At 47.1% G+C, this 27,920-nt stretch overlaps 2 protein-coding genes across 2 annotated transcripts in view; both read right to left on the reverse strand.

The window, feature by feature from the left end:
• Positions 1 to 5,230: 5,230 nt before the first annotated feature.
• PSENEN (presenilin enhancer, gamma-secretase subunit) lies at positions 5,231 to 8,986 on the reverse strand. The gene is made up of 3 exons (XM_087727431.1): positions 8,790 to 8,986; positions 7,184 to 7,288; positions 5,231 to 5,615 (listed from the first exon to the last, which is right to left on the reverse strand). Exons 1-3 carry the CDS (start codon positions 8,848 to 8,850, stop codon positions 5,476 to 5,478), a joined length of 306 nt encoding a protein of 101 aa, XP_087583557.1. The 5' UTR covers positions 8,851 to 8,986; the 3' UTR covers positions 5,231 to 5,475.
• Positions 8,987 to 13,722: 4,736 nt separating this feature from the next.
• KMT2B (lysine methyltransferase 2B) overlaps positions 13,723 to 27,920 on the reverse strand; it is an 81,007-nt gene continuing 66,809 nt past the window's right edge. Inside the window, 11 exon segments of the mRNA XM_087727497.1 lie at positions 13,723 to 14,686; positions 15,935 to 16,064; positions 17,369 to 17,452; positions 18,815 to 18,922; positions 19,707 to 19,884; positions 20,050 to 20,124; positions 21,346 to 21,399; positions 21,402 to 21,479; positions 23,447 to 23,553; positions 23,645 to 23,740; positions 26,293 to 27,817. Coding sequence (XP_087583623.1) covers positions 14,411 to 14,686; positions 15,935 to 16,064; positions 17,369 to 17,452; positions 18,815 to 18,922; positions 19,707 to 19,884; positions 20,050 to 20,124; positions 21,346 to 21,399; positions 21,402 to 21,479; positions 23,447 to 23,553; positions 23,645 to 23,740; positions 26,293 to 27,817 — 2,711 coding nt within the window. The 3' untranslated portion in view covers positions 13,723 to 14,410.

Consider the following 27,920-nt stretch of genomic DNA (forward strand, 5'->3'; position numbering starts at 1 on the left):
ATATGTCTGATTTTTATACTAACATTTTTTCCATCTAACATAAGACTTCACTGCAATAAAGTCCGAAAGTATGGATCTTCCCTATTCTTAGTCACTTAATTTTCAGCGCTTCCAAGCAAATAACAAAGACATTTCATTTAAATTCAAATATTGCTCATGTGATGGAGTAACTGAAACCCCCAAACTTATTTTATTACATTGACCACGATATCAGACACTTGCTGTGAACTCCAACCCCACACCTAATTAAATGTCTTGGTCAGTTTTATTTTCAGATTCAAATGATTCTATTTCCTTAAGAGTGGCCAAATGTTTTTAGAGGATAGGTAACATGTGCAGCATCTGGATCTGATGCCAGATTGATCTGTTTGCAGTGCAGTCCTAATTGGTTAATCAATATCAGTTTTCCCATATGTAAGGTGTTTTATGGACAGGTCATTGACTGCGGTCATTTTTATTGTCACCCAGAATTATGTACCACCGTTGCCTTCTGTTTTAGAAAAAAACAAAGCAGAAGCATAATAATGCCATAGCTCTGGGTTGAAACTTACCTCTTTGATTTACCACAAGTTTAATTGCTGGCAATTGCCGCTTATAACCGAGAAATAACCACAAGAAAGGCTGAGCGCCAAAGAATGGAGACCTTTGAACTATGTTGCTAGAGAAGACTCCTGCAAGTCCCTTGGACTGCAAGGCGATCCAACCGGTCAGTCCTAGAGGAGATCAACCCTGATTGCTCTTTAGAAGGCCAGATACTGAAGATGAAGCTCAAGTACTTTGGCCACCTAATGAGAAGGAAGGACTCACCAGAGAAGAGTCTCATGCTGGAAAAGAATTGAGGGCAAAAGAAGAAGGGGATGACAGAGAATGAGGTGGCTGGATGGAGTCACTGAAGCAGTAGGCATGAGCTTAAATGGACTCCAGAGGATGGTAGAGGATAGGAAGGCTTGGAGGAACGTTGTCCATGGGGTCGCGATGGGTTGGACACAACTTCGCAACTAACAACCACCACTGAGACATATTTCTACACCAAAACTCATCAGGTACATCAATTGTGACCCATTGATGCTGAAGTATAAATCACATTACAGTTAGGATAATTAGTTGGCACACACTATATTGCTCAATTAGTATCGTCAGTGGATAATATTACATTGGACGAGTCGTGTGTGCAAAAGCCTCCATCCTAGAGAGGTTATGGCAAATCAGTGCTGAGTCCCTCTGTTCTTCACAGTGGGAATAATGCCAAATAGTCGTCTCAGACAAATGGCCCACATTAGAAATATCAGCGCATTTAGCCAATGTCCGGCTCACCACACACTTTTCCTCACACAGGGGTGGGAGGGAAGAGGATAAAGCATTAAGCTCTTGCCTAGCAATCAAAAAATCCCCCCCCCCCGTTTAACTTCAGGATCATGGCACAAAAAGCTCCATAATTTTTGCACAGACTACAGATTCCTGAAAATCCTGGCATCAGCATAAATGCTCATACCCGTTTCGAGCGTTTGCAAAAAAAAAATCAGGCAGATTCAAAATACCAGGGAAAGCATCTGAGCTCTATGAATGCCGACGGGATTAAAGAATACTCCATTTTTGGTTAGAACCGATTCGCTGAGGAGCATTGTGAAGAAATAATTGTCTTAAATGACAATTATTTCCCCTGAAAATAAATCTGGATCGTCTTTTCTTTTGGGCACCAAAATAAGGACCAGGACTTATTTTCAGGGGGTGTCTTATTTTTTCCATGTATGGGAGGCTCACTTCTGCTTGCTTGTGGTGGGGCAGGAGGCCACATGGTGCACCAGTGCCACTGCCATGAAGTGGGGTGGGTGCAACCCAAATGCCAGGCACTGGCTTACCTCAGTCCCCCACCACCACCACCAGCCAGGCTACACCTGCCTTTTCAGGATAGGTCTTATTTTTGGGAAAACAGGGTAGAAAACAGAACATGATAAAGAAAATGAAAAGGGACCCAAGATTCCAGGGAAATCAGCGTCTTTGATGAATGATCTCAGCCTCTGTCTCAAGGGGACTCATTCCATATTAACTGGGTCTCGGAGGAGTCTTGTGTTTTGCAGAGGTTTCTACAGCTTGTTTGCTTGGACAGATGTGGGATGCAGTGCAGGCATGTTCTGCTATTGCCTGAAGCAGATATGATCATTATTGGATTAACAAAGGATGCCTTGTGCCAGATGGCCACATTGTACTAAAAAAAAAAAGGATGCTGTTTTTGAAGCCAGCAAAACCTTCTCTCTCTCTCCGAGTTCTTATTTCTGTGCCCCGGAAAAGCAAAAGGCCGTTAATACAATCCCCGCACAGCTTTCACACAAAAACAAAGACACACACACAAACACACATCTAGCAAATGAGAAAATTATACCGTGTCTAAATTTGTGAAGACAGCTGTACTCGTTCTGCTCCTTCCCACACTGTTGTTTTCAGCTCTCCAAAAGTTAAATTCAGATTGCAGCCATCCTGGCCCTAATTTGGCATTGGCTGAAGGAGTCTTTTTGTCATTATTATGAACCCACTTCAGAGGGTAGATTGGAAGAAAGGGAGCGAAACTCAAGAGGGTGTCCTGCTCTGTTGCCTTTGGCTTGCCAACATAAGTGACGTGTTTAAAAAGGGAGATTTGTGGCGAGACAAGAATGGGATTTTATTTTTTTTGCACTTCCCATAACTCTACCCATCCGCCAAATCAGAACTATCTTCCTTTCTATCTTCTTTTGTCATTTGGCTTTACTTAAAACCACCGAATGTGCACATACCCGAAGGGCGCCGTCTAGGGCAAAAAGTATTTCCCTTTGCCAACACCACTTCCAATTTTTGATCCCTTAAGCAAGTATGTGCAAGTGAAAGCCAGAAACCTAGGTAAGGCCATCTGAGGTAATTAGCTGAGGTAATTTATTAAGAGATGAATAAATTGGAACCTTGAGCGATACTTTGCCTCTGATTTACTGTATTTTTCAGAGTATAAGATGCACCCTTTTCCCTCAAAAAAGAGGCTGAAAATCTGGGTGCGTCTTATACACTGAATACAGCATTTTTTTGCCTCCTGAAACCCTGCCCCCTTCACCAAAATGGCCATGCACAGCCTCTAGGCGGCTTTCAGAGAGCTCCTGGGGGCTGGGGAGGGCAGAAATGGGCAAAAAACGATCAGTGTTTTGCTCAATTTTACCCCCCCCCCAGCACCCAGGAGCACTCTATAAGCTTCCTAAAGGCTATCCATGCCCTTTTTAAAAAAATGCAAACCAGGCCCGTTTTTGTAAAAAATGGGCGTTTTTTTGCTCTTTTCCCTCCCCCCCCAGGAGTACTCTGCAAGCCCCCTAAAGGCTATTCATGCCTTTTTTGGGGGGGGGGGGAACGGGCCCGTGTTCACGAAAAATGGGCTGTTTTTGGTAGGTTTGCAGAGTGCAAAAACTTTTTTTTTTGTTTGCCTCTTCAAAACCTTGGTGCGTCTTATACTCCGAAAAATAAGGTAATTTTGGATGTTATTTGGAACCCTGACATTGTGGATTTTCCAGTCAATCAGAGCTGTATCAGCAGCACAATTCTCTACTGCCCTGAGGCAGTGAAGACATGAAGTGAAAGTGGTAAAACAGGCTCAATGTTAATTTTTATCAAGCACACCAAAGATATTACCTCCCAACGACCAACAAGATCGCACAGGATGGGCCTCCTCCGGGTGCCGTCAACCGGACAATGCCGGCTGGCGACTCCCCGGGGGAGGGCCTTCTCTGTTGCCGCGCTGGCCCTGTGGAACGACCTACCTGCAGAGATCCGGACCCTTACCATTCTCCCGGCCTTCCGTAAAGCCGTCAAGACCTGTCTGTTCCGGCAGGCCTGGGACTGTTGATTGATATCCAGCCCCGCTTAGATGGAATGGGTGATGTGAATTTTAATACTGTATTTTTATTTTTTATTCCTATTTTTTAAATTTTAAATGTTTCTTGTCTGTTGTGAGCCGCCCAGAGTCCCTATGGGAGTGGGCGGCATACAAATTCTAATAAACTTGAAACTTGATATTATCTGCCCTCGTACTTAGTCTTGCCGTCCTGTGACATACAACTACAGTCAAGAGAGAAGTTTGGGGAGGTAGTGAAGGCCTAGAAACCAAGAGACTCTTAAGAGTTCTGGGCCTGCCTTCAAGCATGAAAACCAGCTTTGGACCAAATGTCTTCGGAGATTCTCAGTCATCCAGATCACGGTTGTCCCAAAGCTGCTTTTAAAAGAGGCAACTGGACTTTGTTTCTATTTGAAGATATTTCGCTTCTCAACCAAGAACATCAAGCAACAATGGCCATGGTCAAGAACCGTGATGGCAAACCTATGGCATGTCGCATGCTCAATGTGGCAAAGCCATGTCGCCCAGCACACACAACCTTGCCTGTTTGTCTTCAAGGTTTCTGGTGCGCATGTACGAGCGCCAATCAGCTGTTCTTCGCATGCGCAGCAGTGTTGAAAACTGGTGTGCATGCGTGCCAGAACCCAGAAGTTCGGCTTTTCTGGAGCATGATCTCTTCATACACATGGCAGTGCTGAAAACTGGCTGGGGTATGGGTGCCAGTCAGCTGATCAGCGAGCGTGCATGCGTGCTAGAACCCGGACGTTTGGCTTTTCCATAGAGTGGCCCCGATGAGCGTGCACACAACATTTCTGTGTGACCTTTTTGGCACTCGGTGCCAAAAAGTTTAGCATCACCGGCTGTTGTGACTCAGCAGAAGTTTGCTGTGAGTTGAGTCGGGATGTAAGATTAACAATGCAGCTGGGGCTCGTTAGTGTCGTCTTCTGGTGATAAAAGGACGGATGGTGCCACACCCTGGTTGCAGGAGTCAACGTTCATCATTCATCGGTCGTGGTTTGTTTGTGAGAGACACTTGGAGAAGTGATTTGCTTTCTGTAACCCTGATTCAAGGAGACACTTGGAGAAGTGAATTGTTTTGTAAGAGTTTTGTTTTGCATTCTGTTACCTTCTTGCCAGAGACTTTATTTTTGTTTATTTTTGGGCTCGCAGCCAGTCTGAGCCGAGGACTGATAAAGTTCTTTCCTTTTAAGTTTGTCTGCCAGTCGTCTTTGAACGAGCGGAGAACGGGGGTCAGAACAACCGGCGAAGAAGAAACAAGCAGCTCAAAGTGCATGCACTAACCCAAACACCTGTTCTGAACTAGAGGTTTCACCCCACACCACTCATCCCTTTCCCTACAACACCATCACGCTGGAGGCCAACAGGAAGAGATCATCCTATCTTTATTGATCATCTCTTGTAGTCAAGGAGAGCCGGAGTTGATGATCCAGACAGAGGACCATATAGAGAAGAGGCGGCCCCCCCACCATAGTTTACCACAATAGAATCCCAACCTGGATCCCATGAAAAGGAGATATTAAGAAAAAAAAAGATTAGCCAGGGAGGCTATTCAAGGAGTCCGACAGTAAAATGCAGAAGTCCATCTTGGGGACCTTAAGGAAGGAGGTGCATCAGGGGATGCCCAATGGAATGGTGAAGGAAAGGTAGTCGCCGAGTTCGCCCCACTCGGCCCGGCGGGCCTGGAAGATACAGCTCCACGTTGTGAGCACAATCGCCCAGAAAAGGAGACCTACGGCTGACCGCTGGACATCTGTGAAGAGGTGGAAAGAAATGACCAGAAAATAATTAAGCATCCCTTCGCCCCCCCCCCCCCCCCCCAATGCTTTATCTCCCATCCCAGCATCTCATCAAGAACTGAGTTCCAGTCAGGGCTGTTGTCTTGGGGGGTGGGAGGGATGAAACTCGATTTCACTGAGGGCTGCAGCTCAATGTCGCTTATGTTGGGGCCACCTTAAAAGAGCCGAGGTGGCGCAATGGTTAAATGCAGCATTGCAGGCTATTTCAGCTGACTGCAGTTCTACAGTTCGGCTGTTCAAATCTCACCGGCTCAGGGTTGACTCAGCCTCCCATCCTTCCGAGGTGGGTAAAATGAGGACCCGGATTGTTGTTGGGGGCGATATGCTGACTCAACCGCTTAGAGAGGGCTGAAAGCCCTAGGAAGCGGTATATAAGTCTAACTGCTATTGCTATTGCTACCTGTGTGGCCAAGTGCTAAGGCAGCATTTCCCTCAGACCCTCCCTCCCTTCCCTCTTCATTCTCCTTTAGAGCCGAGGTGGCGCAGTGGTTAGAGTGCAGTACTGCAGGCCACTTCAGCTGACTGCTATCTGCATTTCAGCGGTTCAAATCTCACCGGCTCAAGGTTGACTCAGCCTTCCATCCTTCCGAGGTGGGTGAAATGAGGACCCAGATTGTTGGGGGCAATATGTTGACTCTGTAAACCGCTTAGAGAGGGCTGAAAGCCCTATGAAACGGTATATAAGTCTAACTGCTATTGCTTTCTTCTTCCTTCCCCTTTCCTTCTTTTTCTTTTCCTCTTTCCCTTTCTCCTTTCCTGTCTCTTCAAATGCAAAAGGGGAAACATTTCTCATTTTGTTTGGCTTTTAGTTTGTTTTGCTAGCCTTCTGCCAGCAAAAACGGAGCTCAGGAGGGCCGCGTGTGGCTTCCCCCGAGCCCCATTTTTGGCTGCGACGGCCTCCTACAACCCCTGCAAAAACAGAGCTTGTGGGAGCCACACACAGTCCTCCCAAACTCCATTTTCTCTGGTATTATTTTTTTTGTATTTTTGTATTTTATTGGTCTTGTATGCCGCCCACTCCCGAAGGACTCCGGGCGGCTTACAATAAACAAAGGAAGGGGATAAATAGACAAATAACAATTTAAAATACACAACATTCATAGTTACAGTGGGCTGGCTATTTCAACAGCCCCCCAGCCTGCCAGAGCAGCCAGATCTTAGTGGCTTTGTGGAAGGCTGGGAGAGTAGTAAGGGTCCGGATCTCCACGGGGAGCTCGTTCCAGAGGGCTGGAGCTGCAACAGAGAAGGCTCTCCCCCGGGGAGTCGCCAGCCAACATTGGCTGGCAGATGGGATCCGGAAGAGGCCTAGTCTGTGCGATCTGATCGGTCTATGGGAGGTAATTGGCAGGAGGCGGTCTCTCAGGTACCCAGGTCCGATGCCATGTAGGGCTTTAAAGGCACCGCGGGCCGGTCCTTTGCTATTTTGAGGGCGGCCCCGGGGCCTTGAATTTGATACCCGACTTAGGACATACTGTACACACTAGAATACCCTCCTGCCCCCTCGTCCTCCCAGGAAACTCACAGCGCTTGATCTGAAGCTGCTCAGTGTATGTGGGTGCTAAAAAGGCCTCTCGGAAAAACCAGATAACGTTCACCAGCCACAGGAAAGGGAGCAGAGCAAAGCCACCTAAAGAGATGGGAGAAAGACATTATCTACTCTATTTTCTTCCAGTATCTGATTATCTTTTAATATAAACAATGCTACACTTCAATGGTTAGATGGCCTAGACGTTGATATTTGAACATAGATCTTTTCATTTTACCAGGTTCCACTAATCTAATAGAAATATGATTTTTATATTGCTAGTCCATGTATGATATGCCATACGTTAAATGAATAATAAGCTAACCTGTTAAATCCCCACAATCAAATAGTAAATTATATTTGACAGCAATGTTTATCAAGCTGGGCATCTTTAAGATGTGTGGACTTTAACTCCCAGAATCTCCCTGCCAGCCATCGGGACTATATTTTCCGTGAGCTAGCCCAGGGTTTTCCTAAGTGGACTTTCCTGGACTTTTAACTCCCAGAATCCCCCAGCCAGCCAGGGTGAATCTGTTTTCCTTCAGCTAGCCCAGTGTTTTTCCACACTCGACCACTTAAAGTGGCCTGGACTTCAACTCCCAGAATCCCCCAGTCAGCCAGTTTAATGTATTTTCCTTGACCTAGCCCAGTGTTTTTCAAAGTGGACTTTTGTAGGAAGTTATCACCCAGCCCTCTCCCAGAAAAATGAAATATCCTAGGAAATATTGAAAAGGCAGAATATTTCTCTGGATGTGAAAAGAAATAAACATGTTTTAAAAGACAGAATAGCTGCCTGTAGCTTCCTGCCCATTCCCACTTTGTCAATGGGCCATTAAAAAGGCCAAGCTAGTCTCTACATAATAAAGATTTCTCCACTTCAGCTCTGGGGGGGGGGTGTTAAGGCATGATAATATTGGAATTTTATCCAACTCACCACATGGCATCTGAGAACTCAACCAAACCTGGACTCAAAGCACAGCCTAGAGAGTTGCCCCTGCATGGCTCCATGGGAGTCTGACAACCAATCAGAACACAAGCTCAAGATCAAAGGCCAGAGAGGGCATAAAACCAGGGACTCAGCATCTCAGTCCTTCCTTCTCTTCTCCACCAATATTGAAGCTTGTGATCACCTTTTCTGTTCAGGGCTCAAGCCATGGGGTCCTGTCCACCATTAAAACCATCTTTCCAAGCAGCCTCCATGTCTCCAGTGTCTTTTTCCCCACTTGGAGCCAAACCCAGGAGGACATTTCTTTCATCACTTTGAAGAGGCCTGGACTTCAACTCCCAGAATCCTCCAGTCAGCTACAGTGAATCTATTTTCCTTGAACTAGTCCAGTGTTTTTCCACACTCGACCACTTAAAGGGGCCTGGACTTCAACTCCCAGAATCCCCTAGTCAGCCTCTGAAGATCTACCGACCCACTTCCGCTGAGCCCCCTGCCTCTTGACCCCCTTTTTTGAAAAAAGGACCCCAGTCTTATTCCCTCCCACCCTGGCGCCCTGCAGAGACCGAGGGCTGCATTCAGGGGGTTGTGGGGAGGGGATCCCCCGAAGCCGCTCCTCCACCCCCCCCCCCAAAATCAGGCTGCGCTGGACCCGCTCACCCAGGTAGTATTTCCGGCAGAGGTTCAGCTTCTCTTCGTTGGAGACGCGCTCCAGGTTCATGGTGCCCACGGCTGCCCCTCCCAGCCCCGCGGCAGAAAGAAAGGAAGCCCCGCGCTGAAGACTTGACGGAGCGGCGCTCCAGAGGGGACCCGACCCGCCTCGCTCTTCCGACCCCCGCCCGAAAGAGAGCCTCCCCCCTCCCTTTCCCTCTCCCTTCGCGGCGCAGCTGCTTCCTGTTCGAAAGCCCCGCCCCGCCGCCAGGAACTCTGGGAGCTGTGGTCCGCAAGCTGCTGGGAAATGCCCAAGGAAAGCTCGGAGGGCAGGAGAGGCATCCTAAAGGTGCTTTTTCAAGGGGCCACATAGACGTAAATAGAGGCACGCTTTCTCTATGAATGGCCTAAAGTGATCTCGCAGGTCGCTTTAGACGACAAGTCCTCTTCTGTTTGTTTGTTTGTTTGTTTGACTAATCGTGGCTTATTCTGTTAGAACAGCTAGTCACAAGGAGTTTTTCCTCCAATGCCATAACTCTGTTAAACAACTAATCCCCACAACACTGTCAATAATTTACTAAGACTGTATTACTATTCTTCTCATCCTTCCTGGTACCTATCTCTTCCCACTTATGACCTTAACCATGTTGCTTGTATCTTTACAATTCATATTGTTTTGTTTCCTAGTACGATTTGATCGCTTATTGGTAATCTATAACTATCACTAAGTGTTGCATTTTATAATTCCTGATGAATGTGTTCTATTTCACTTTATGTACACTAAAAGCCTATGCATCGAAGACAAATTCCTTGTGTGTCCAATCACACTTGGCCAAGAAAGAATTCTATTCTACTCTATCCTCGTTGCGGCTTGTAGGACTTGCAGTGCGAAGTCGCCGAGGAGATGTGGGCACCCAGTTGTCTTCTGTGGCTCACCCAAAGGAAGCCAATCCGAATGATATTACAATCTGCAAGTTCACCCAGAAAAAAAAACAAACTACTAACAATTGCTCCAGGTCATAATTAAGCAAAAGCAAATTTAACAAATAAAAATAAACAAGGCGGCTATAATTAGAACTTCCTGGATTATTATTATTATTATTCGGGATCCAGCCCAGGTCCTCTGCCATTCATTCTACCACTTTGCAAAGTCTACTTCTTGTAATCAACAGGGCGAAATCACGCCCACCCCGCCGCATGATGGGATTGCATTTCTCGTCGGAGAAGAGGATGCCGGTAGTTGTAGTTCTTTTTTTAAAAGGAAGTCATGTGCGGAACTGTCCCCCCCCCCCACTTCTCCGAGTGCTGCCCGTGTCGGTTTTTTTAAAAGTAATATTTATCAAAATGGGCACTGTTAAAAAATGATATGTGGACTTCAATGCATCCCCAGCCAGCAGGACTCTGGGGACTTGAAGTCCGCACATCTGAAAAGTTGCCTAATATGAAAAACACTGGTATATACCTAGGAGACTGGATGCTAAAACGTTTGAAGAACGGTTGCAGGCACTGGTTATGTCTAGTTTGAGGAAAAGAAGGACTAGGGGAGACATAATAGCAGTGCTCCAATATCTCAGGGGATCCCCCAAAGAAGAGGGAGTCAAACTATTCTCCAAAGCACCTGAGGGCAGGACAAGAAGCAATGGGTGGAAACTAATCAAGGAGAGAAGCAACTTAGAACTAAGGAGAAATTTCCTGACAGTGAGAACTATTAATCAGTGGAACAACTTGCCTCCAGAAGTTGTGAATGCTCCAACACTGGAGATTTTTAAGAAGAGATTGCACTTGCTTGAAATGATATAGGGGTTGGACTAGAAGACCTCCAAGTTCCCTTCTAACACTATTCTGATCTAATGCCATATATGTAACCCTGGGAAATTAGACCCATCGTAAATACATGGCAGTTGCTAAGTGCCCAAATTTTGATCATGTGATCTCAAGGGATGCTATGATGGTCCTAAGTGCCAGAACAGACAATCTTTTTTTTTTTAGCAGGGGGTTGGACCAACATATTCTGTTATTCTATTACAGCTCCAAATTGCAAAACAATTTGTATAGGTGACTTCATCCAAATGAAGGTGAAATCTCCACTTCTTTTTATATCCCTGCGGTTTTTGTGACCGTCCTGTGGAAGGAGTTTGTCACATGAGTGTCTGCAAGAGTCCAAATGATACCTCACAAATGCCGCCGTAGGGTCTTTCGGGGCCAAAATCGTCGCATCAGTGCTACAACTCGTGTACTACTCTACGTGATGTTGCCGAGTATGAATGTGGTCATTGCCCTTGCTGTGGTTTTGGAAGCTGTTTATTTTGCCGTTGTGTAAATGTCCATCTGGGTTCAGTTCCAAGTGGGGAGAAAGACACTGGAAACATGGAGGCTGCTTGGAAAGATGGTTTTTAATGGTGGACAGGACCACATGGCTTGAGGTCCTGGGGGAAAAGGCACATGGGTGAGAGAGTGAGATAGATTTATACCCTCTGTTGGGCTTTGAATTTGAGCTTGTATTCTGATTGGTTGTCAGACTCCCACGGGGCTATGCAGGGGCAACTCAATAAGCTGCCCTGAGTCCCAAGCTTGGTTGAGCCTTGCTGGGTGATGATGTAAACAAAGGGCTTTGGGGAATTCCTACTATGGCTCTGCCTGAAGGAGGTAGATCTTTGTTATGTAGAATAGACTAGCTCAGGCCTTAATGAGCCATTGACAAAGGTGGGAGGGGCTGAATTTCTGCCTCCCTTTTAGGGGAAATATTTTGCCCTTTTAATATTTCCTAAAATATTTCATTTTCCTAGGAGAGGGGTGGGTACTAACTTCCTACATCAGGTTGGGTTTTTTTTCAACCTCCCTGCCCGTGCCTTGCCTCTGCTACTTCTCAATAGTATGCTTGAACCTTTGACTCCAAATGTGGTCAAACAAGCAGTGCCCTTTGTGATGAGTTTTAGTCTTGCAATGCATTCAGAACTTGGGAAAGATGGAGTATATCAGGCCTGAGTCAACCTTGGCAAGGTTGGTAAGACTTGTGGACTTCAAACTCCCAGAATTCCCCAGCCAGCTAGTACTAGAGAGGATATGTCCCCAAGTCATGTGGAAATGCCAGCCTAGTTGTACAAAAATCTTTGGAAGTACAACTGGTGTCGCTGAGTTTGTAATGTCTGAATTCTTTGAAATCCTTGCTCCTTGCTCTGAGGGTTTTGTTTTTAGGGAAAGCAACCTGGACAGAGGCCAATTCAAACCAAGCTTGTCTGGTCAGCTGCATTTAGTGCTAAAGGAGGCCAGTAAGCCATTTCAGGCAGCAATTATATTGAGGCTTGCTTGAGAAAATTCAGAAGGTAATCCTCGACTTACAACTGATCACTTATCAACTGTAAAAACTGCAAAAGACCCAGAAAAAAGCTTCTTTTGATCTGGATTTGAAGATCCAATATCCATGCTCTTCTTCTGCAGTCACAGGACTTCATTTGGGGCACTCAGCAATCAGCCCGTATTTACCATGACCCGTCAAAACCGCGCTCGACGAAAGCGCGTACCTGACGTCATCAGCAGCGCGACGAAAAAAATTAAAAAATAAATAAAATTAAAATTAAATTAAAGCAAGCCGATTCACATAAAGGTAAGGGTTAGGTTTAGGGTTAGGTTAAGGGTTAGGGTTAGGTTTAGGGTTACATTAAGCATTAGGGTTAGGTTTAGCGTTAGGTTAAGAGTTACCGTTAGGTTTAGCGTTAGGTTAAGGGTTAGGGTTAGGTTTAGGGTTAGGTTTAGGGTTAGGTTTGGGGGGGTTAGGGTAAGGTTTTTGCTTTAATTTTAAATTTACCGCTCACAGCGCGATGTTTTCGTTGCGCTGTGATGACGTCACGTACGCGCTTTTGTCGAGCGCGCAATTGTCTACCGCGGTTTTGTGGTGGAACCGTATTTACAACACAGCCTTTTGCAGTGTCTTGCAGTTACTCTTATGTTTTTGCCAGAAACCGGTGTTTTACTTCTGGTTTCTGGCAAAAAAAACCAACGCCCCACAGTGAACAATGGGTTCACTTAACTACCACAACAAAAAAAGGTCGTAAAATTGTGCATGGCCGCACACTAACTTAATTTACAAGTCACTGTAAACAGCAGGTTCAATTCTAGTCGCAAATTGTGAACAATTATAGTCACAAGTTGTGTATTCTCAATTCTGTTACAGCCAAGGAAAGTTCACTAAATCACAGAACCACCACTGACCTGCTCCAGAGAGGTTTTATTCTACATTCACACATTCTCCCTCATCCTGAAATTTAAAGCAACCGAAGCCATTGTTGTGGCCCGCCAGCAGCCAGTGGTGCTGGTAGGACAGTTGGTCAGTGAGGAGATTGGGAAGGAGCATGGGCCAGTCCTGGAGGCTGGGGAAGGCTCGGACGAGGGCTCTGCATCAGAGGCAGAGATGGGGCCAAGGCTGTCTGGCAGTGATCAGGTGCCCACAGAGCTAGACAGCAGTGAGGCAGAGGAACAGCTGGAGCCTGTTCCCAGTGTGCGCATGCGCAGAGCTGCCAAAAGAAAAGAACAGCTCAGAAATCAGGGTCGACTTGGGAGTAAAGCCACAGGTGGAAGGTGATTGGCCCCTCCCATAGGAAATAAAAGAGGAGTGAAAGGGGAGTGGGCTTTTGCAGAACACCGTTCGATCGGTCATTAGATTCATTTCAGGAGTGTGAAGATCTGTCCGTGAATCTCAGAGACTCTGTGCCCAGTCTTTCCTTGCACAGCCCCTCATTTGGGAAATATTTACATGGCAGCTTTCCCAGATAGATAAGGTTTGTAGTCATAATCATTCCTTTGAAAGACACTCTGCCAGGCGTTTCCTGAATGTGAATGGGAGGAATTCACATTCTTTTAATAAAAGGGGTTTTCTTGGGACCAGGACTCTGGCCTTGTCCTTTTTGGGGAAGCCTAGATCAGAACAGCCATAGAAGACACAATCTTGTGTCAAAATTGCTTTTTATTTAAAATTATACCAACAAGAATCCAACCCTTTCCCGTCTGAGTTGACTGAGCATCTTAAATAAAAAAAGTGCATAGAAAATAAACAGGTTTAGAAATTTGTACAACTATTTACATCCTCCTGGGTTTGATGTATTTTTTTTTTCTTCTTCTTTAAAACAGAGGATCATCTTGGAGGAAGGAGGGGGGGGAACCCACAAAATTTAAAAGTACAAAATAAAAGATTGTTCTTGCCCCACAGGATTTGGGGAGGTGCGGAGGGGGAAGAAGAGGAGGAGGAGGAAGAAGAAGGGAAAGAGGTCTATGAAGCAGAAGGAGAGGGGCACAAATAAGAGGTGATTCTTCCCGCATTTTGTTTTGCCCTGGATCTCTGCGTCTCATAATTTCAAGCCACGAAAAAAATAATAATAAAGGACCGAGCTGCTGCTAAGAGCTTTTCCTCATCACCCACAAGACGGGCATCCCTGATGCTCTTTGGAGATGATTGAGGCCCTTGGAGTCACACGCTTCAAGGGATTAAAAAGGATGAGTCAGCAACGCAGCAGCCCGCCAAAAGGTTATGCCATGATTAAAGCTCCCCTTCCATCCGCTTGGCCTGGCTTCCCGCGGACACCGGGAAGAGGCTGGGCAAGCGTATGGAACTGGAAAGCCAGGTGAGGGACCGGTCTTTAATTGAGGAAACGACGGCAGCGCTTGGCTCCACAATTGCAAGGGAGTTTGCTGCCAGCATCTTCGAAGGGGAACTTGTAGTCGTAGGTGAGTTCTTCGCCCCGGAAGATCCGGCGCAGGGCGAAAATGACAATATGCTTCTGGCCTTCCACGTGGATGACGCGGGAGTAGCAGTTGGGCTCGCAGGAGTGGTTGATGAAGCGGGCGGCGTTGCCGTGCATCGTAGCGTCCACCACATCAAAGTCATCAATGCGGAACATGTAGCACCCAATGCCCTGCGAGGAAGGAAAGGGGAGTTTAAAAGAGACTCCACGGAGCTCAGGGTTGTGCGGTTGGGATCCTTGGTATCGGACCTGGGTACTTGAGAGACCGCCTCCTGCCAATTACCTCCCTACGACCAATTAGATCCCACAGATTAGGCCTCCTCCGGATTCCATCAGCTAGCCAATGTCGACTGTCGACCCCCTGGGGGAGGGCCTTTTCTGTGGCTGCTCCGGCCCTCTGGAACAATCTCCCCGTGGAGATTCGGACCCTCACCACCCTTCAGGCTTTCCGCAAAGCCGTTAAAACCTGGCTTTTCCGGCAGGCCTGGGGCTGATGAGTTCCCAGCCCCACTCGAATGGTTGTGGCTGTTGATGTGTTTTTAATTCGTTTTTGTATTTGTTTTTGTCTTCTTGTCTTTTGTACTCCCCCTTTCCCTATTTGGTTTGTTAGCCGCCCTGAGTCCCCCTGGGAATAGGGCGGCATACAAGTTTAATAAACTATAACTAACTAACTTGGTTGCGGAGAGGAAGCCCTAGTCCTCATGAAGGAGGAGAAAAGTTGGAAATGAGTTCCGCCCAAGGGACGGAAAGTTTGAATGGGGAACCACAAGATTGCGATGATGAGGTTACCTGACTTGATAATGGCAGGAAGAGTAGCTTGCTCGGAGAACATCAAGAACCCAACAGAGATAAGAGGAGAACAAGCTGGCATCATGTCTATGGAGATTCTCAGTCATCCAGGTCAAGAGGCAACTGAACTTCCTTTGTTTTCTTCCTTGAAGACATTTTGCTTCTCATCCAGTGGTGGGATTCAAATTTTTTTTAACTACTGGTTCTGTGGGCGTGGCTTGGTGGGCATGGCAGGGGAAGGATACTGTAAAACTCCATTCCCTCCCCACTCCAGAAGAAGGTTGCGGCAAAATCCCCATTTCCTCCTGATCAGCTGGGACTCGGGAGGCAGGGATGGGGACAGTCAGAGGTGGTATTTACCGGTTCTCCAAACTACTCAAGATTTCCACTACTGGTTCATCAGAACTGGTGAATACCACCTCTGTTTTCACCCAAGAAGCTTCTTCAGTTCTGACCTCAGATCAGAACTGAAGATTTTTTGATAAGAAGCAAAACGTCTTCAATGAAAAAAACAAAGGAAGTCCAGTTGCCTTTTGAAAAAGCCCTTTTGGGACAAATTGGCTACCATGATACTACCTTTCCCAGCATGCACCCCCCGCTTTTCCCTTTACCCTTCCTTCATCAGCGTACCTTGCTGTCGTAGTACTTTTCACGCTTATCGGTGAGCACCGAACGGATGACAATGCCGGAGTACTCAATCACCATCTCTCCCGCGTCTATGTTGCGCTTGCAGAACAGGCCCCGCCCATGGATGGCTGACCTAAAAAGGGAGAGAACATTTGACGGGTGAAAACCAACAAGAGGGCAAACGAATTAACCCAGGAAGTTGGTCGGACTTTTGCTCTCCCAAGATCCTGGAACAATTACGGGACACAGCTTTGTCTACACCAGTGGTAGTCAACCTGGTCCCTACCACCCACTAGTGTTCCAGCTTTCATGGTGGGCGGTAGGGGTTTGCTGCAACTCTGCTTTATACATTTTATAAAGTAAAGTTACTTCCCTACTTTATAAATCACCATTACTGTGGAACTTGTTGGGGCGGTTAGAACATTTTACTACTAACAGAGATACAAAAGTGGGTGGTAGGTATAAAAAGGTTGACTACCCCTGGTCTACACTTTGTCTGGAAGATTCAAAAGAAGTGATGATTTGGAGGCTAAAATATATGAAGAAAAGTTGCAGGAATTGGATAGGTTTTAGCTTAATGGAAAGAAGGACTAGGGGTAATATGATAGCAGCCTTCCACTATCTAAGGCACGGGTCAGCAACCTTAAATACTCAAAGAGCCACGAAGGTCCTAACCAGAAGCCCCCTGTTCAATTCTGGAGCCGATCAGAAGTCTGGTTCCCCCACAGTTAGACTTATATACCGCTTCATAGGGCTTTCAGCCCTCTCTAAGCCGTTTACAGAGTCAGCATATTGCCCCCAACAACAATCCGGGTCCTCATTTTACCCACCTCGGAAGGATGGAAGGCTGAGTCAACCCTGAGCCGGTGAGATTTGAACAGCCGAACTGCAGAACTGCAGTCAGCTGAAGTAGCCTGCAGTGCTGCATTTAACCACTGCGCCACCTCGGCTCTAAGAGAGTCTTCTCCTAGTGCGGCATCCTTTTTCCTCTACCTGTCGTAACCAAAAGCCCTATCAATTGTGGAGCTGGCTAGCGACAGGGAGCCACAGCAGAGGGATAAAAGAGCCACATGCGGCTCCAGAGCCACGGGTTGCTGACCCCTGTTCTAAGTGGTTGCCACAAAGAAGAGGGAGTCAAGTTAGTCCTCAAAACACCTGAAGGTAGGACAAGAAGCAATGGGTGGGAACTAATCAAGGGGAGACTCAACCTAGAACTAAGGAGAAATTTCCTGATAAGTTAGAACAATTTAAATCAGTGGAACAATTTGCTTTCAGAAATTGTGGGTGCTACAACAATGGAGGTTTTTAAGAAGAGATTGGAAAACCTGTTGTCTGAAATAGTGTAGGCTTTTCTGCTTGAGCAGGGAAGGCGGCTGGACTAGAAGACCTCCAAGGTCCCTTGCAACTCTATATTCTGTGATCCCTTTGAAGCATTACCTGTATACTCCCACAGCCTCTTTGGAAGTTTTCTTCAGGTGCCGAAACCTCATGGCCATGGGTAGCTCCAAGCTGGTGGCTCGCCTAAGATATAATAGATCAGATCAGGCCCTAAACCACACAAGCACATGACTGGCTCTTTCAAAGCTATTACACAGGATATTGTGAACAGGCATATGATTTGGGGCAGGAAATACCCCCCCCCTTTTTTAGAGCAATTCTTTGGTACAGATGTGGCGGAAAGATTGTTATTAGGGATACAGGCTGTTCAGGCTTTTAGTTTTATTAGCTAAAAAAGAAAAAGCACTTTACAGGTTTCATAGCTCATCTATCTCAAAATCAGTAATTAGGATTTTGCAGATTCCAATTAGAACCTAATTAGAAGCTATCATGCAGCTCTATTTGACATCAGAAATCTAAGAGTTAATTAACCCGATTTCAAGAGTTGTTCTCTACTCATGAATAAATCTGCGTCTACAGTGAATGCCATAAAATCTGGAAAAATAGATTGATGGCTTGCAAAACCGTCAAATTTGAAACACGAACACATCGTTTCTTTATTAGGAAAATGAGGAGCCAACTCCGTACTAATAATTAACTTGCTAACAAGTGGTTAGTTAAGAAAATCAAGCGGTTCTCATCCTAACAAACTTAAAAAGACAAATGGAATATTTAAAATCTAGGCGCCAAGATTTCTGCAACACAACTTCCTTTTCTCCTTTCAATAAGCCTGAATCGCGTTGTTTTGGTTGCACAGAGCTGCTGGACATGACATTATCGAACACAAGAGTCAGAACAGAATAAGCAATTCTAATAGGGGAACAAATGAAAACTGGTATATATAGGCAGCGATGTTTTGTTGAAAAATGAAGGAATAAGATCTCTGTTTGAAGGTATGAAATGCAAGGTTAACAATAAATATAAGTATACTTTCTGGGGAAAAATAAAGCTAATGTTAACTGAATATATATTGTAGAATGAAAATGAGGCCTTTCGTTATATTAGATGAAACATTTGAGACGGTAAATATTATTTGAAGATGCAGATGTTAAAACACTTGGAACCAAACGACATGCTGCATGTGATGATGGTTCCCCCCCCCTTTTGGGGGTCTTCCCCCCCCTTTTTTTAAACCCTAGGTTATTGTGGTGTCTATTAAATATATAACAGAGAGATACAGGGTGTGTGTATGGGGGGAAACGTAGTAGGGATGCACCTGTAATCAAATGACATACTGTATGGGATGATGGGGTTCCCCCCCCCTTTTTTTGTTTGTGGGTTTTTTTTTCTTTTCCCTCTGCCTTTCCTTTTTTATTGTTATGTGATTATGTTGTCTATGTAACAAAAATAAAATAAAATAATATATATATAAAAAAAAAGAGTCAGAACAGACCACATGATGTCTACTCCAGCTCCGGGACAATGAAACCGAGAGGGCCTCTTTACCTGGTGGATTTCAGCTGCACTTCATCTTCTTCTTCATCGTAAGGGCCACCGTCAGGAAGCACACGATGCTGAGAGGCTAAGAAGTTGAACATGTCAAAGGTGCATTTCCTGAAGGAGAAGGAATAGAGGATTGTTCAGAACCCAAATGGATTTATCTGTCCTTTCAATTGCTTTCTCTCACGCATTCTAGCCTGCTTTCCAAAATCTACTGGATCAGGAACCCCTTTCTATTGCTGCACAGGCTTCAAATGAAGGTAGTCCTCGACTTATGACTGTTTGTTTAGCAACCACTCAAAAGTTACAACATGAAGCAGGTGACTTATGACCGGTGCTGGCGCTTATAACCATAGCAGCATTCCTGTGGTCAGTGTTCACGAACTGGTGCATGGCAACTGACTCGTATTTATGAGAACTGCACTGTCCCAGGGTTAAAAAGTAAAGGTTCCCCGCACATGCCTGCTAGTCGTTCCCGACTCTAGGGGGCGGGGCTCATCTCCGTTTCAAAGCCGAAGAGCCAGCGCTGTCCGAAGACATCTCTGTGGTCATGTGGCCAGCATGACTAGATGCCGAAGGCGCATGGAACACTGTTATCTTCCTACCAAAGGCGGTTCCTATTTTTCTACTTCTATTTTTTACACGCTTTCGAAATGCTAGGTTGGCAGAAGCTGGGACAAGCAACGGGAGCTCACTCCGTTACGTGGCGCTAGGGATTCGAACGGCTGACCTTTCTGATCCTAACTGTCCCAGGGTTACACGATCATAATTTGCAACTTTCTCAGCTGGTTTACAACAATGGAGAAGCTGGCCCGGAAGGTCACAAATTCTAATTATGCGAGCACCTGCATTGGTTATTATCCTATACAAAAAAAAAAAGGGAAAATTATTCGCCCACCTGACATAAACTTCAGCCCGGGCACAACCGTGAGGATTGAGAGGCAGCTCCTCTTCCTCGCCTTCGTGCTGGTGGTATCGGAATTTATACTTGTGGCAGGCCTTGGCCCCGTACAGCTGCTCCACCAGGAAGATGACAGCATCGTGATGCATCCCCAACAATCTCACTCCATTCATTCCTGTAAGGAAAAAGAGGTGCGTGCAATTCAGGACCCAGGTCCCAAGAAGTCCTGCTTGCACAGGAAAAAGCCCAATGCTATGCTAATCTATCTTTCCCTCCTCTGGCTTATTCCCTTCAAATGGAAAAGGCTGAGAAATCCCCACTGGCATAGAACTTCTGTTACCTGCAAAGGACAGGTGTTTGAGCCGGGCATTGGTGCGAGCTTCCTGGACCTTCTCAATCACTGCTTTCCAGGCACCTGAATATAGGCAGAACACAAATTAACTATTATACGGAGTGGTGCAGTGGCCTAGAGGTGGAGCTCTTGCCTCAGAATCAGGAGGCTTTGAGTTCGATTCTAGGTAGAGGCTGGTAATTCTCTCTCTGGACACGATGAGAATATATCTGCTGAACAAAACTCCGCATTGGAAACAAGAAGGGCATCCGGCCAGTAAACACTCAGGTCAGTTCAATTGCCCCCGAATCCACCCCGTAAAGCAAAGCTGGCTGAGGAACTCTGGGAGTTGAAGTCCACAAGTCTTAAAGTTGCCAAGGTTGGAGACCACTGCCGTAAGGGATTAGGGGGGCATTAAGCACAACAACAACAAATGCATTGTTATATTAGGAGAGGCCTAGACAATTCACTGCAAATGTAATCGCTTATCAACGTAAGGGGATTCGGCAGAGGGTTACGTCTAGGAACTCCAAAAGGTTCTCAAGCAAGCCTCCCCTGGACTTCTACCGACACCCCAAGAAAATGCAACCCATCCGTACTAATCCACCATTATTGAGGGAGCTTTGCAGGCGGTACAGAGCACCCGAGAGAATGGTTAAAGCAGGGGTCCCCAACCTTGGGACCTCAGGGACCACTAAATTCATAATTTTAAATATCGTGGGCCACTAACGGGATTTGCCTAATGACTGGCTGGGTGGGCATGGCCAATTCGATGTCACTCACATAAAGGGGCGCCTCGCCAGCCTCTGCGTGTCCCTCCCCTCCCAACCACTCCTTGCGTCGCCTGCCCGCCCAGACTCCTTAGGGCCCCAACAGGAAGCAGTTGTTGGGAGCTAAGCAACCAACATCAGAAAGAATTGGCAGCTAGTTTCAAGCCATGATGCCATCCCACTGGAACGAGGCCCTCCAGCTCTTTGCCACCAGCAGCACTTCCCTCCAGCCTTCGCCCAAAGCTCCACACCAGGGGGGTGAAACAGAGCCCGAGTCGGAATTTCTGCCCCCCTCCGACCCGCACCAAAAGACCCCAAAGGGGGAGACTCTCTGCAGCAACACAAGCGTTCATTGCACGCATCCGTCCCAGGGGTCGTAGTTTGAGGACCCCCGATTTAATGCAATATAAAAAATGCAAATAATTTTTCTGTGGACCACCCAAATTTTCTCAAGGGACCACCAGGTGGGGCCAACGACCACCAGTTGGTGACCGCTGGGTGAAAGGAATTCTGCCAAGGCTGGTCCCCTCCTCACCATCAATGCTGTCAGCCTGCACTTTAAAGCCATCTTCGCTGGTGATCTCAAAACGTGGGGCTGCGTTTTGCGGGGCACCTCGTTTTCTTTGTCCTCCTGTTTCAGGTTGTCTTCGTCCGAGCTGGAAAGATCTCCTAGAGGCAAAAGAGAGGCCCAACTCGTTGGGGTTTCTTTGTATGCTCCGTGGAGACTGCCTGTGTCAAGATCTTGGGTAACGGAGTGGGACACAGAAGTGCCAAAAAATATAGGTGGTCCTTGACTTACAACCACAATTGAGCCCAACATTTATGTCATTAAGGGGGACGTTTGTGGAGTTTTGCCCCATTTTACAACCTTTCTTACCACGGTTGTTAAGCGAGTCACTGCAATGGATAAATTAGCAACACCGTTGTTAAGTGAATCTGGCTTCCCCGTGGACTTTGCTTGTCAGAAAATCGCAAAAGCAATATCACGTGACCCTGGGGCCCAGCGATGGTCATTAGTCTGGACCAAGCACATCATGGGATCCTGGGGCTGCCCCAAAAGTCGTTAAATGTGAAAAATGGGTCACAAGTCACTTTTTTCAGTGCCGCTGTAACTTTGAAAACTATCAGTAAATGAACTGGGGCTACTTATATGAGAGCAGAGGGGAAAAATAAGAAAACTCAAGGATCTTTTTTTGGGGGGAAAAAGTGGTTTGGCAAGAACTGTCATTTCACAAAGCATAATTTTTTTTAAAAAAACATCCCTGGGATGTTGAGAAATTGTTACTCCCCTAACATTTTCAATCAGGTATTTCTTAAGCCCGTTCTTTCCAGATGTGTGGAGTTGCAATTCAGAATTCCAGAGTCAGATATGCTGTCTGTTCGAGCACTGGACCTATATACCCACGCTGACCGCTCTATAGTGCTGGGATGACCAACTGACCAATGCATTGTGTATGCATTCCAATTTTCTGCGTTTATGTAAGTATTCCTCGACTTACAATGGCAATTTCCATTACTGAGTGATGTGATTGCAAAGCATGACTGCATTGCTTAGCGTTAGCAGTCCCTGCAGTCCCATTGCTATTGTTAACTGAACCTCACAGCTGCTAGGCAAGGCAGCTTCCTGCTGGCTTCCCACAGGCAAATCACTGGGGAAACAGGCAGGAAATTGAAAGTCCCAGGTGGCTTGCAGGCAGGATGGCAGGGAAGTGAGTGGCTGATGCTGGGTAAGGGAAGTGTGGTGAGGCCGGGGTGCAGGGAGGTACAAGGGAAGTATGGTGGAAGGAGGCACGGTGAGGGTCACAGAGGTGTAGTGAGGATCGGGGAGGGTGAATAGGGTGTATGAATGAGTCACAGGGATACAAGAGGATACACAAGGGCTAGGCTGAATGGCAGATTATAGCAATAGCTATTGCTATTGAATGGCAGGTTCAAAACTACCCATTAAATTTTACGAGCAAATGAGGATTTGGATTCTCAGACCTCCATGTAATTCCCACGTTAGGCTGGTTATCCCCAGGAGTTAGGTAAAAATTGCCATTTTATTTTTGAATTTATGCTGGTGTAGGACTATAAGGAAGACTGGTGTGAGTCTCCTGGAATATACTGTGTTTCCCCCAAAACAAGACAGGGTCTTATTTTCTTTTGAACCACCCCAAAATAAGTGCTTGGTCTTATTTTCGGGGAGGTCTTATTATTTTTGAGGTGCAGGAGGTCCCTTAACCTCGGCCCACAGATCAGCTGATCCAGAGAGGGCCGGAAGTTCTATCTCTGTTTCTGGCACATTCTTGCCAGCCCTGGCATCACTCGGCCTGCCCTTCTTTTTTTGCAACTGCCATTAACAGAAGGGGTGCAGTAGCTTGGGTTTGCGGGAGGCCGTTCCGCATGGATGACAGGTGCATGTGGGGCATTTCCCCACCCCCCAGGAAATGGCGGGGACTGGCTGTGCATGCATTTAAATATTTTAGAGGGGAGGGCTTATTTTAACACATCTGCTCAAAAGCCCAATTGGGCTAATTATCTGGGGAGGTCTTATTTTCGGGGAAACAGGGTAGTATTTATCAAGAACTAATCGAGAGCCTTCCCAATATTTCTGGAGCCCTTTCCCCAAACTGAACGGAAGCAGAAGCCTCTACCTGCGTATCTATGCCAGACATGTTCCAGCACAGACTTCTGGATCTGCTCCGGGGATCCAGGGTGGGAATGCAATGCCGCCAAGGAAGGAGAATGCTCCATCGGAGACCTGCAGAGACATCGGAAAGGAAAGATTTTACGGGCCAGCCAGCCAGCAAGTAAACTCCAGAGTTCCTGTAGCTTGAAGCCAATACACTTACTGCTCGCTTTCGCTGATGATGCTCGTCTCCTCTTTGAATGCATCCAGGTTTAGGACGCCCTTTGTCGTGGGCGTCTTCATCCGTACCCTCCCAATGCTGCAGGGCAAAGGGGCCAGTTCAATACATAACACACGCATGCACACACGCTTGCATAAATACGGGAAGTCCTCGACTTACTAACGGTTTGTTTAGGGACCGTTTGAAGCTGCAACGGCATTGGAAAAAAGGGACTTGCGACCATCAAAGCAGCTCCATGGTCACGTGATCAAAAGATAGACGCTTGGTTCATATGTACGACGGTCGCAGTGTCCTGGGGTCGTGGGATCCCCTTTTGCGACAAGCAAAGTCAAGGTGAAGCCCGATTTCACTTCATAACCGCGTTGCCAGCTGAACAACTGCGGTGATTCACTTCTAAGAAGAGTGGCCAGAAAAGTCATTCAATGTGGCCAAAACTCACTTGACAAATTTCTCGCTTAGCAATGTGAATTCTGGGCTCAATTGTGGTCGTAAGTCGAGGACTACCTGTAGGCACTTGTGCGAGAGGAAACCAATGCGATGTAGAGATTTCTGCAAAGCTGCTGATACCGAAGCTGACTGAGGGTGCAGCTATCTTCAGCCAATCATGCAGCTGCGAGCAACTAAGACTCCCGAACACCCAGTTGCTGACTCAGAGAGATCAAGGTGACTGGGAATTGGGGTTTGCTGCATTCCTCCCCACCCCGATGTTTCAAAACGGCTTTATATTGTGACATTCTCTTTACTAACATAAAACATGGATAGGTTCTCTTCCCCAAAATTCCCCAAGACCATTTATGATAAGCTGTAAAGCCACGTAATAAAATCCTCAAGTTGGAGCTTCACACCAATATATTTTTTTTAAAAAAAATACCGAGTTGGGGTTTTGTGGGACATTTAGTGCAAAGCCAAAGAGATGAGCAGGTGATCCAAAGAAAGACAGTGAAACCCACCCTAGAAGTCAAAGAAAGCAGTTGTGCAATTTTTGGCTTTCCAGACACAACTCGGAAGCATAAATGACACCATGAATGAAAATCTCCAAGCAATCCAGGATGAGCTCTACGTTTCCATTGGTCCCTGCTGCTGCTCCTGCCCCACGCCAACAACATAAGTGACCTATCAGGCCAATAAAAGCTACTTTGGCGCCACGAGTGTCAAGTTGGATTGAAAATGTTCTAGATTCCCAAATCATCAAGAAAGCATAGAGCTGAACAGCAACCCCACCTCTGCCAAGGAAAGCACCTACAATTAAGTCTAAGCTACTCTTTGTATTTCTATCCTGTTCTTATCTTTTAATGTTATTTGTGCAGTTAGCTGCCTTTTGGAGTGAGATAAACTATGCCCACAAACCAGCTGAGTGTAAAAGCTAATAGCAATAGCACTTATACTTATATACCACTTCATACTGCTTTACAGCCCTTTCTTAAGTGGTTTACAGAGTCAGCCTATTGCCCCCAACAATCTGGCTCCTCATTTTACCAACCTTGGAAAGGTGGAAGGCTCAGGATTGAACTCCTGGCAGTGGGCACAGTTAGCCTGCAATACTGCATTCTAACCACTGCGCCACCATGACTCTGGTGGAATCTGCACACACACACACACACACACCCCAATCACCAGATTTCTCACACTAGGACTTTTTTTAAATCCTACAAAGCTACTGATTTATTCTAATTCCATAGAACTGGAGCTACAAAACAAGGAAGAAACCAGAAAACACTCCAAGTTGGTAGGATGGGCGTTATTCACTGGTATCTATTTCTGAATCCAAGTTTTCTCCACCCATCTCCACCTTGAGAACCACCAAACCTCAAGATTATGATGTGCAGAATGGCTTTGTCTGGTGTTATTTTGGGATTGTGGCAGAATACTTAATATCTCAAAGAAAAACCATTATGTACGGAAATCTGGCTTTAGAATGGGGATAACTTTAGATGGAACTGCAAAAAAAATAAAAATCCAACACTCTTCCATCTATATTAAAATGATAATGTCTAGACCAGGGATGTTCACAGGCATGTTTAAGATTTGGGGACTTCAACTCCCAGAATTCCCCAGCCAGTTGCGAGTTGAAGCCCACAAGTCTTAATAGCTGCCAAGGCACCAGGTCTTATGGTCGAGGATGGTGGTGGTGGAGGATATCGTCCACTGACTTATCACACTTGTGCGCATCACTGCCAGTCTCCTTTTTGCTGTCAGAGGCCTTCGGGAACTTTTCTGCGGCTGGCAAGGCTTTCCCGAAGGCCTCTGCATCCGATAACAGAACTCCAGATCGATCCGGAGCGCTGTGATCGGCTGCAGAGGCCTTTGGAAAGTCTTGCCAGCTTCAGAAGAAATGTACCAGCAAGGCAGGCATCGAGGTGTGCAAAGCCTGACTGCAACTGTCCGAAGGTAAGTAGAAGGGCAGCTCCCCCCCCCCCCCCGCAATCCCACTAGCTTAATTTTTACCCGTGCACCCTGGAGTAGGTGGGGGTCTTAATTAGGGCTTATTTTGGGTGTAGGGCTTATCTTGGGCACACATGTAAAAATCAAGCTAGGACTTACTTTTGGGGTAGGTGGCATTTTCGTGGAAACACAGTATGTAATTAACATGGGAGGAAGAGAAAAGGAATAGCTAAGGTGCCTATACTTACCCAGGGCCTATTATACTGCCGGAAATGCAATTGTTTGCCAAGTGATCAGGAGTAACTGTTGGGGATACAGGGGGAGGGGGCTCCTCGTCATTAACTCCGTCCATTTTTATCTTCTTGACAGGCACATTCCCGACAAAGGTGGAAACTCTCTTGACCCGGATGGCTGGGCGAGGGCCGGGCAATGACACCAAACCAGGAATACTAAGCACACCGGAATTCATGGCGACAGGCTGGAGAAGACACGTCTGCGGGAGGCCCAGGGAAGGCGTCACCAGAGCTGGGGTACTCAGTGCCAACTGCCCACCGCCAACTGCCTGAGATGTGGTGCCCACGACGTTCATCATAGGTACCATACTAAGTACCGGGCCCCGGATCGTCCAGGTGGGCAAGGGGTTAGGAGCCAGGCCCAGAGGTGCCCGCAGAATGACTGTGCCCAGGTTGGGAGCAGCGGACATCGGCGTGGGGTTTGGTTTGAAAGCCTGTTCCCCGCCTTGAGTGGCCAATGGGCTTTCCTCGCCTTGAACTTTCATGCACACCTGGGCCAGCTTGTTCACCAGAATGATTCTGGAATTGGGCTTTTGTGCCTCGGGTGCCAGCACTGTCGTCACTTCAGGGATGGGGGGCACTTGGGCGCAACCGAGGGTTAAGGTTGGAGCTGGATCCGGAGCTGGGCTGGGATGGGCTGGCTCAGTGCCATTGAGGCTGGCAGAGGTAGGCGGTGCCGGTGGCAGTGGCATTGGGCTGAGGCAAGTAGGTGGGCTGGCCTTGCTCTCAGGGGCATCCATATTCTTCAGCACAAAGTCCACAATGTCCGAGGGCAAGTCCTCTGGAGCTGGAGTGGGGCCGGCCAGCTCTCGCTCGACCCTTGGCTCGGGCTGCTTGCCCTTGGTGGAAGGGTGTCCTCCCGTCGCGTCCGCCTCACTGTCAGTGCCATCGTCTATGCCATCCAGCTGGTGGATATGGGGCAGCGGGAGATCCAGCGGGTAAGGCGGCAGAGGTGGGTCTCGGGTCACCACTGTACGCGGGAAGCGGAAGTAGCGGTCGGCCTCTCCTTCTTCCTCACTCTCGCCGTCGCCGAGCCCATCTAACTGGGGCAGGCCCAGGTTGGGTGAAGGGGGACATGTCCGTGGCCCTCCCAACTCTTCTTCCTGGAAAGGCTCATCCAGAAGGCTGTCGTCAAATTCCAAGTCAGAGACATTGAGCTCAAAGGCCAACTCTGGCGGCACAGGGGGGGAAGAGGGTGGGGGTGAGGTAGCTACGGGCCGCTGCTCGTCACACCCGGTTGAGGTAGAAGGATGCCTGAAGCCATTCCCAGCTGTGGGGTAGTCTGGGAGGGGTGGCATTGCCCTGAGAGAGGTGCTGGGGGGGCTAGTCCTGCTAGCAGGGGCCTGGGGTGGGAGAGGGGACCGGCGGTGGCGAGGGTTGCTGCTAGGTGACATGGGGCTGAGGCGTTGTGTGCGGCGTGGAGGAGGGAAGTCAGGGTCACCCACAGTCAAGATATGATGGGACATGGATGATGCGCTTCCTGCAGAAAAGGGGAAGGAAAAAGAAAAAAAAGGAGGTGTTAAGAAGAGCAAACATGCATTGGCTGCTGGGATCTCTCCCGGTCAGGAATATGGTGTGGGTAC

This window comes from Thamnophis sirtalis, unplaced genomic scaffold (genome assembly GCF_051295495.1).
Source record: "Thamnophis sirtalis isolate CommonGarterSnake01/CBP01778 unplaced genomic scaffold, rThaSir2_p1.2 scaffold_13, whole genome shotgun sequence".
In the NCBI taxonomy this organism is placed as follows: Eukaryota; Metazoa; Chordata; class Lepidosauria; order Squamata; family Natricidae; genus Thamnophis; species Thamnophis sirtalis.

Coding starts and splice junctions, on each gene's coding strand:
- PSENEN (XM_087727431.1), bottom strand. CDS start 8,850: ATGAACCTGGAGCGCGTCTCCAACGAAGAGAAGCTGAACCTCTGCCGG. Junction 7,289..8,789: donor CTGCCGGAAATACTACCTGG/GTGAGCGGGTCC, acceptor CCATCTCTTTAG/GTGGCTTTGCTCTGCTCCCT. Junction 5,616..7,183: donor GCAGCTTCAGATCAAGCGCT/GTGAGTTTCCTG, acceptor ACCTCTTCACAG/ATGTCCAGCGGTCAGCCGTA.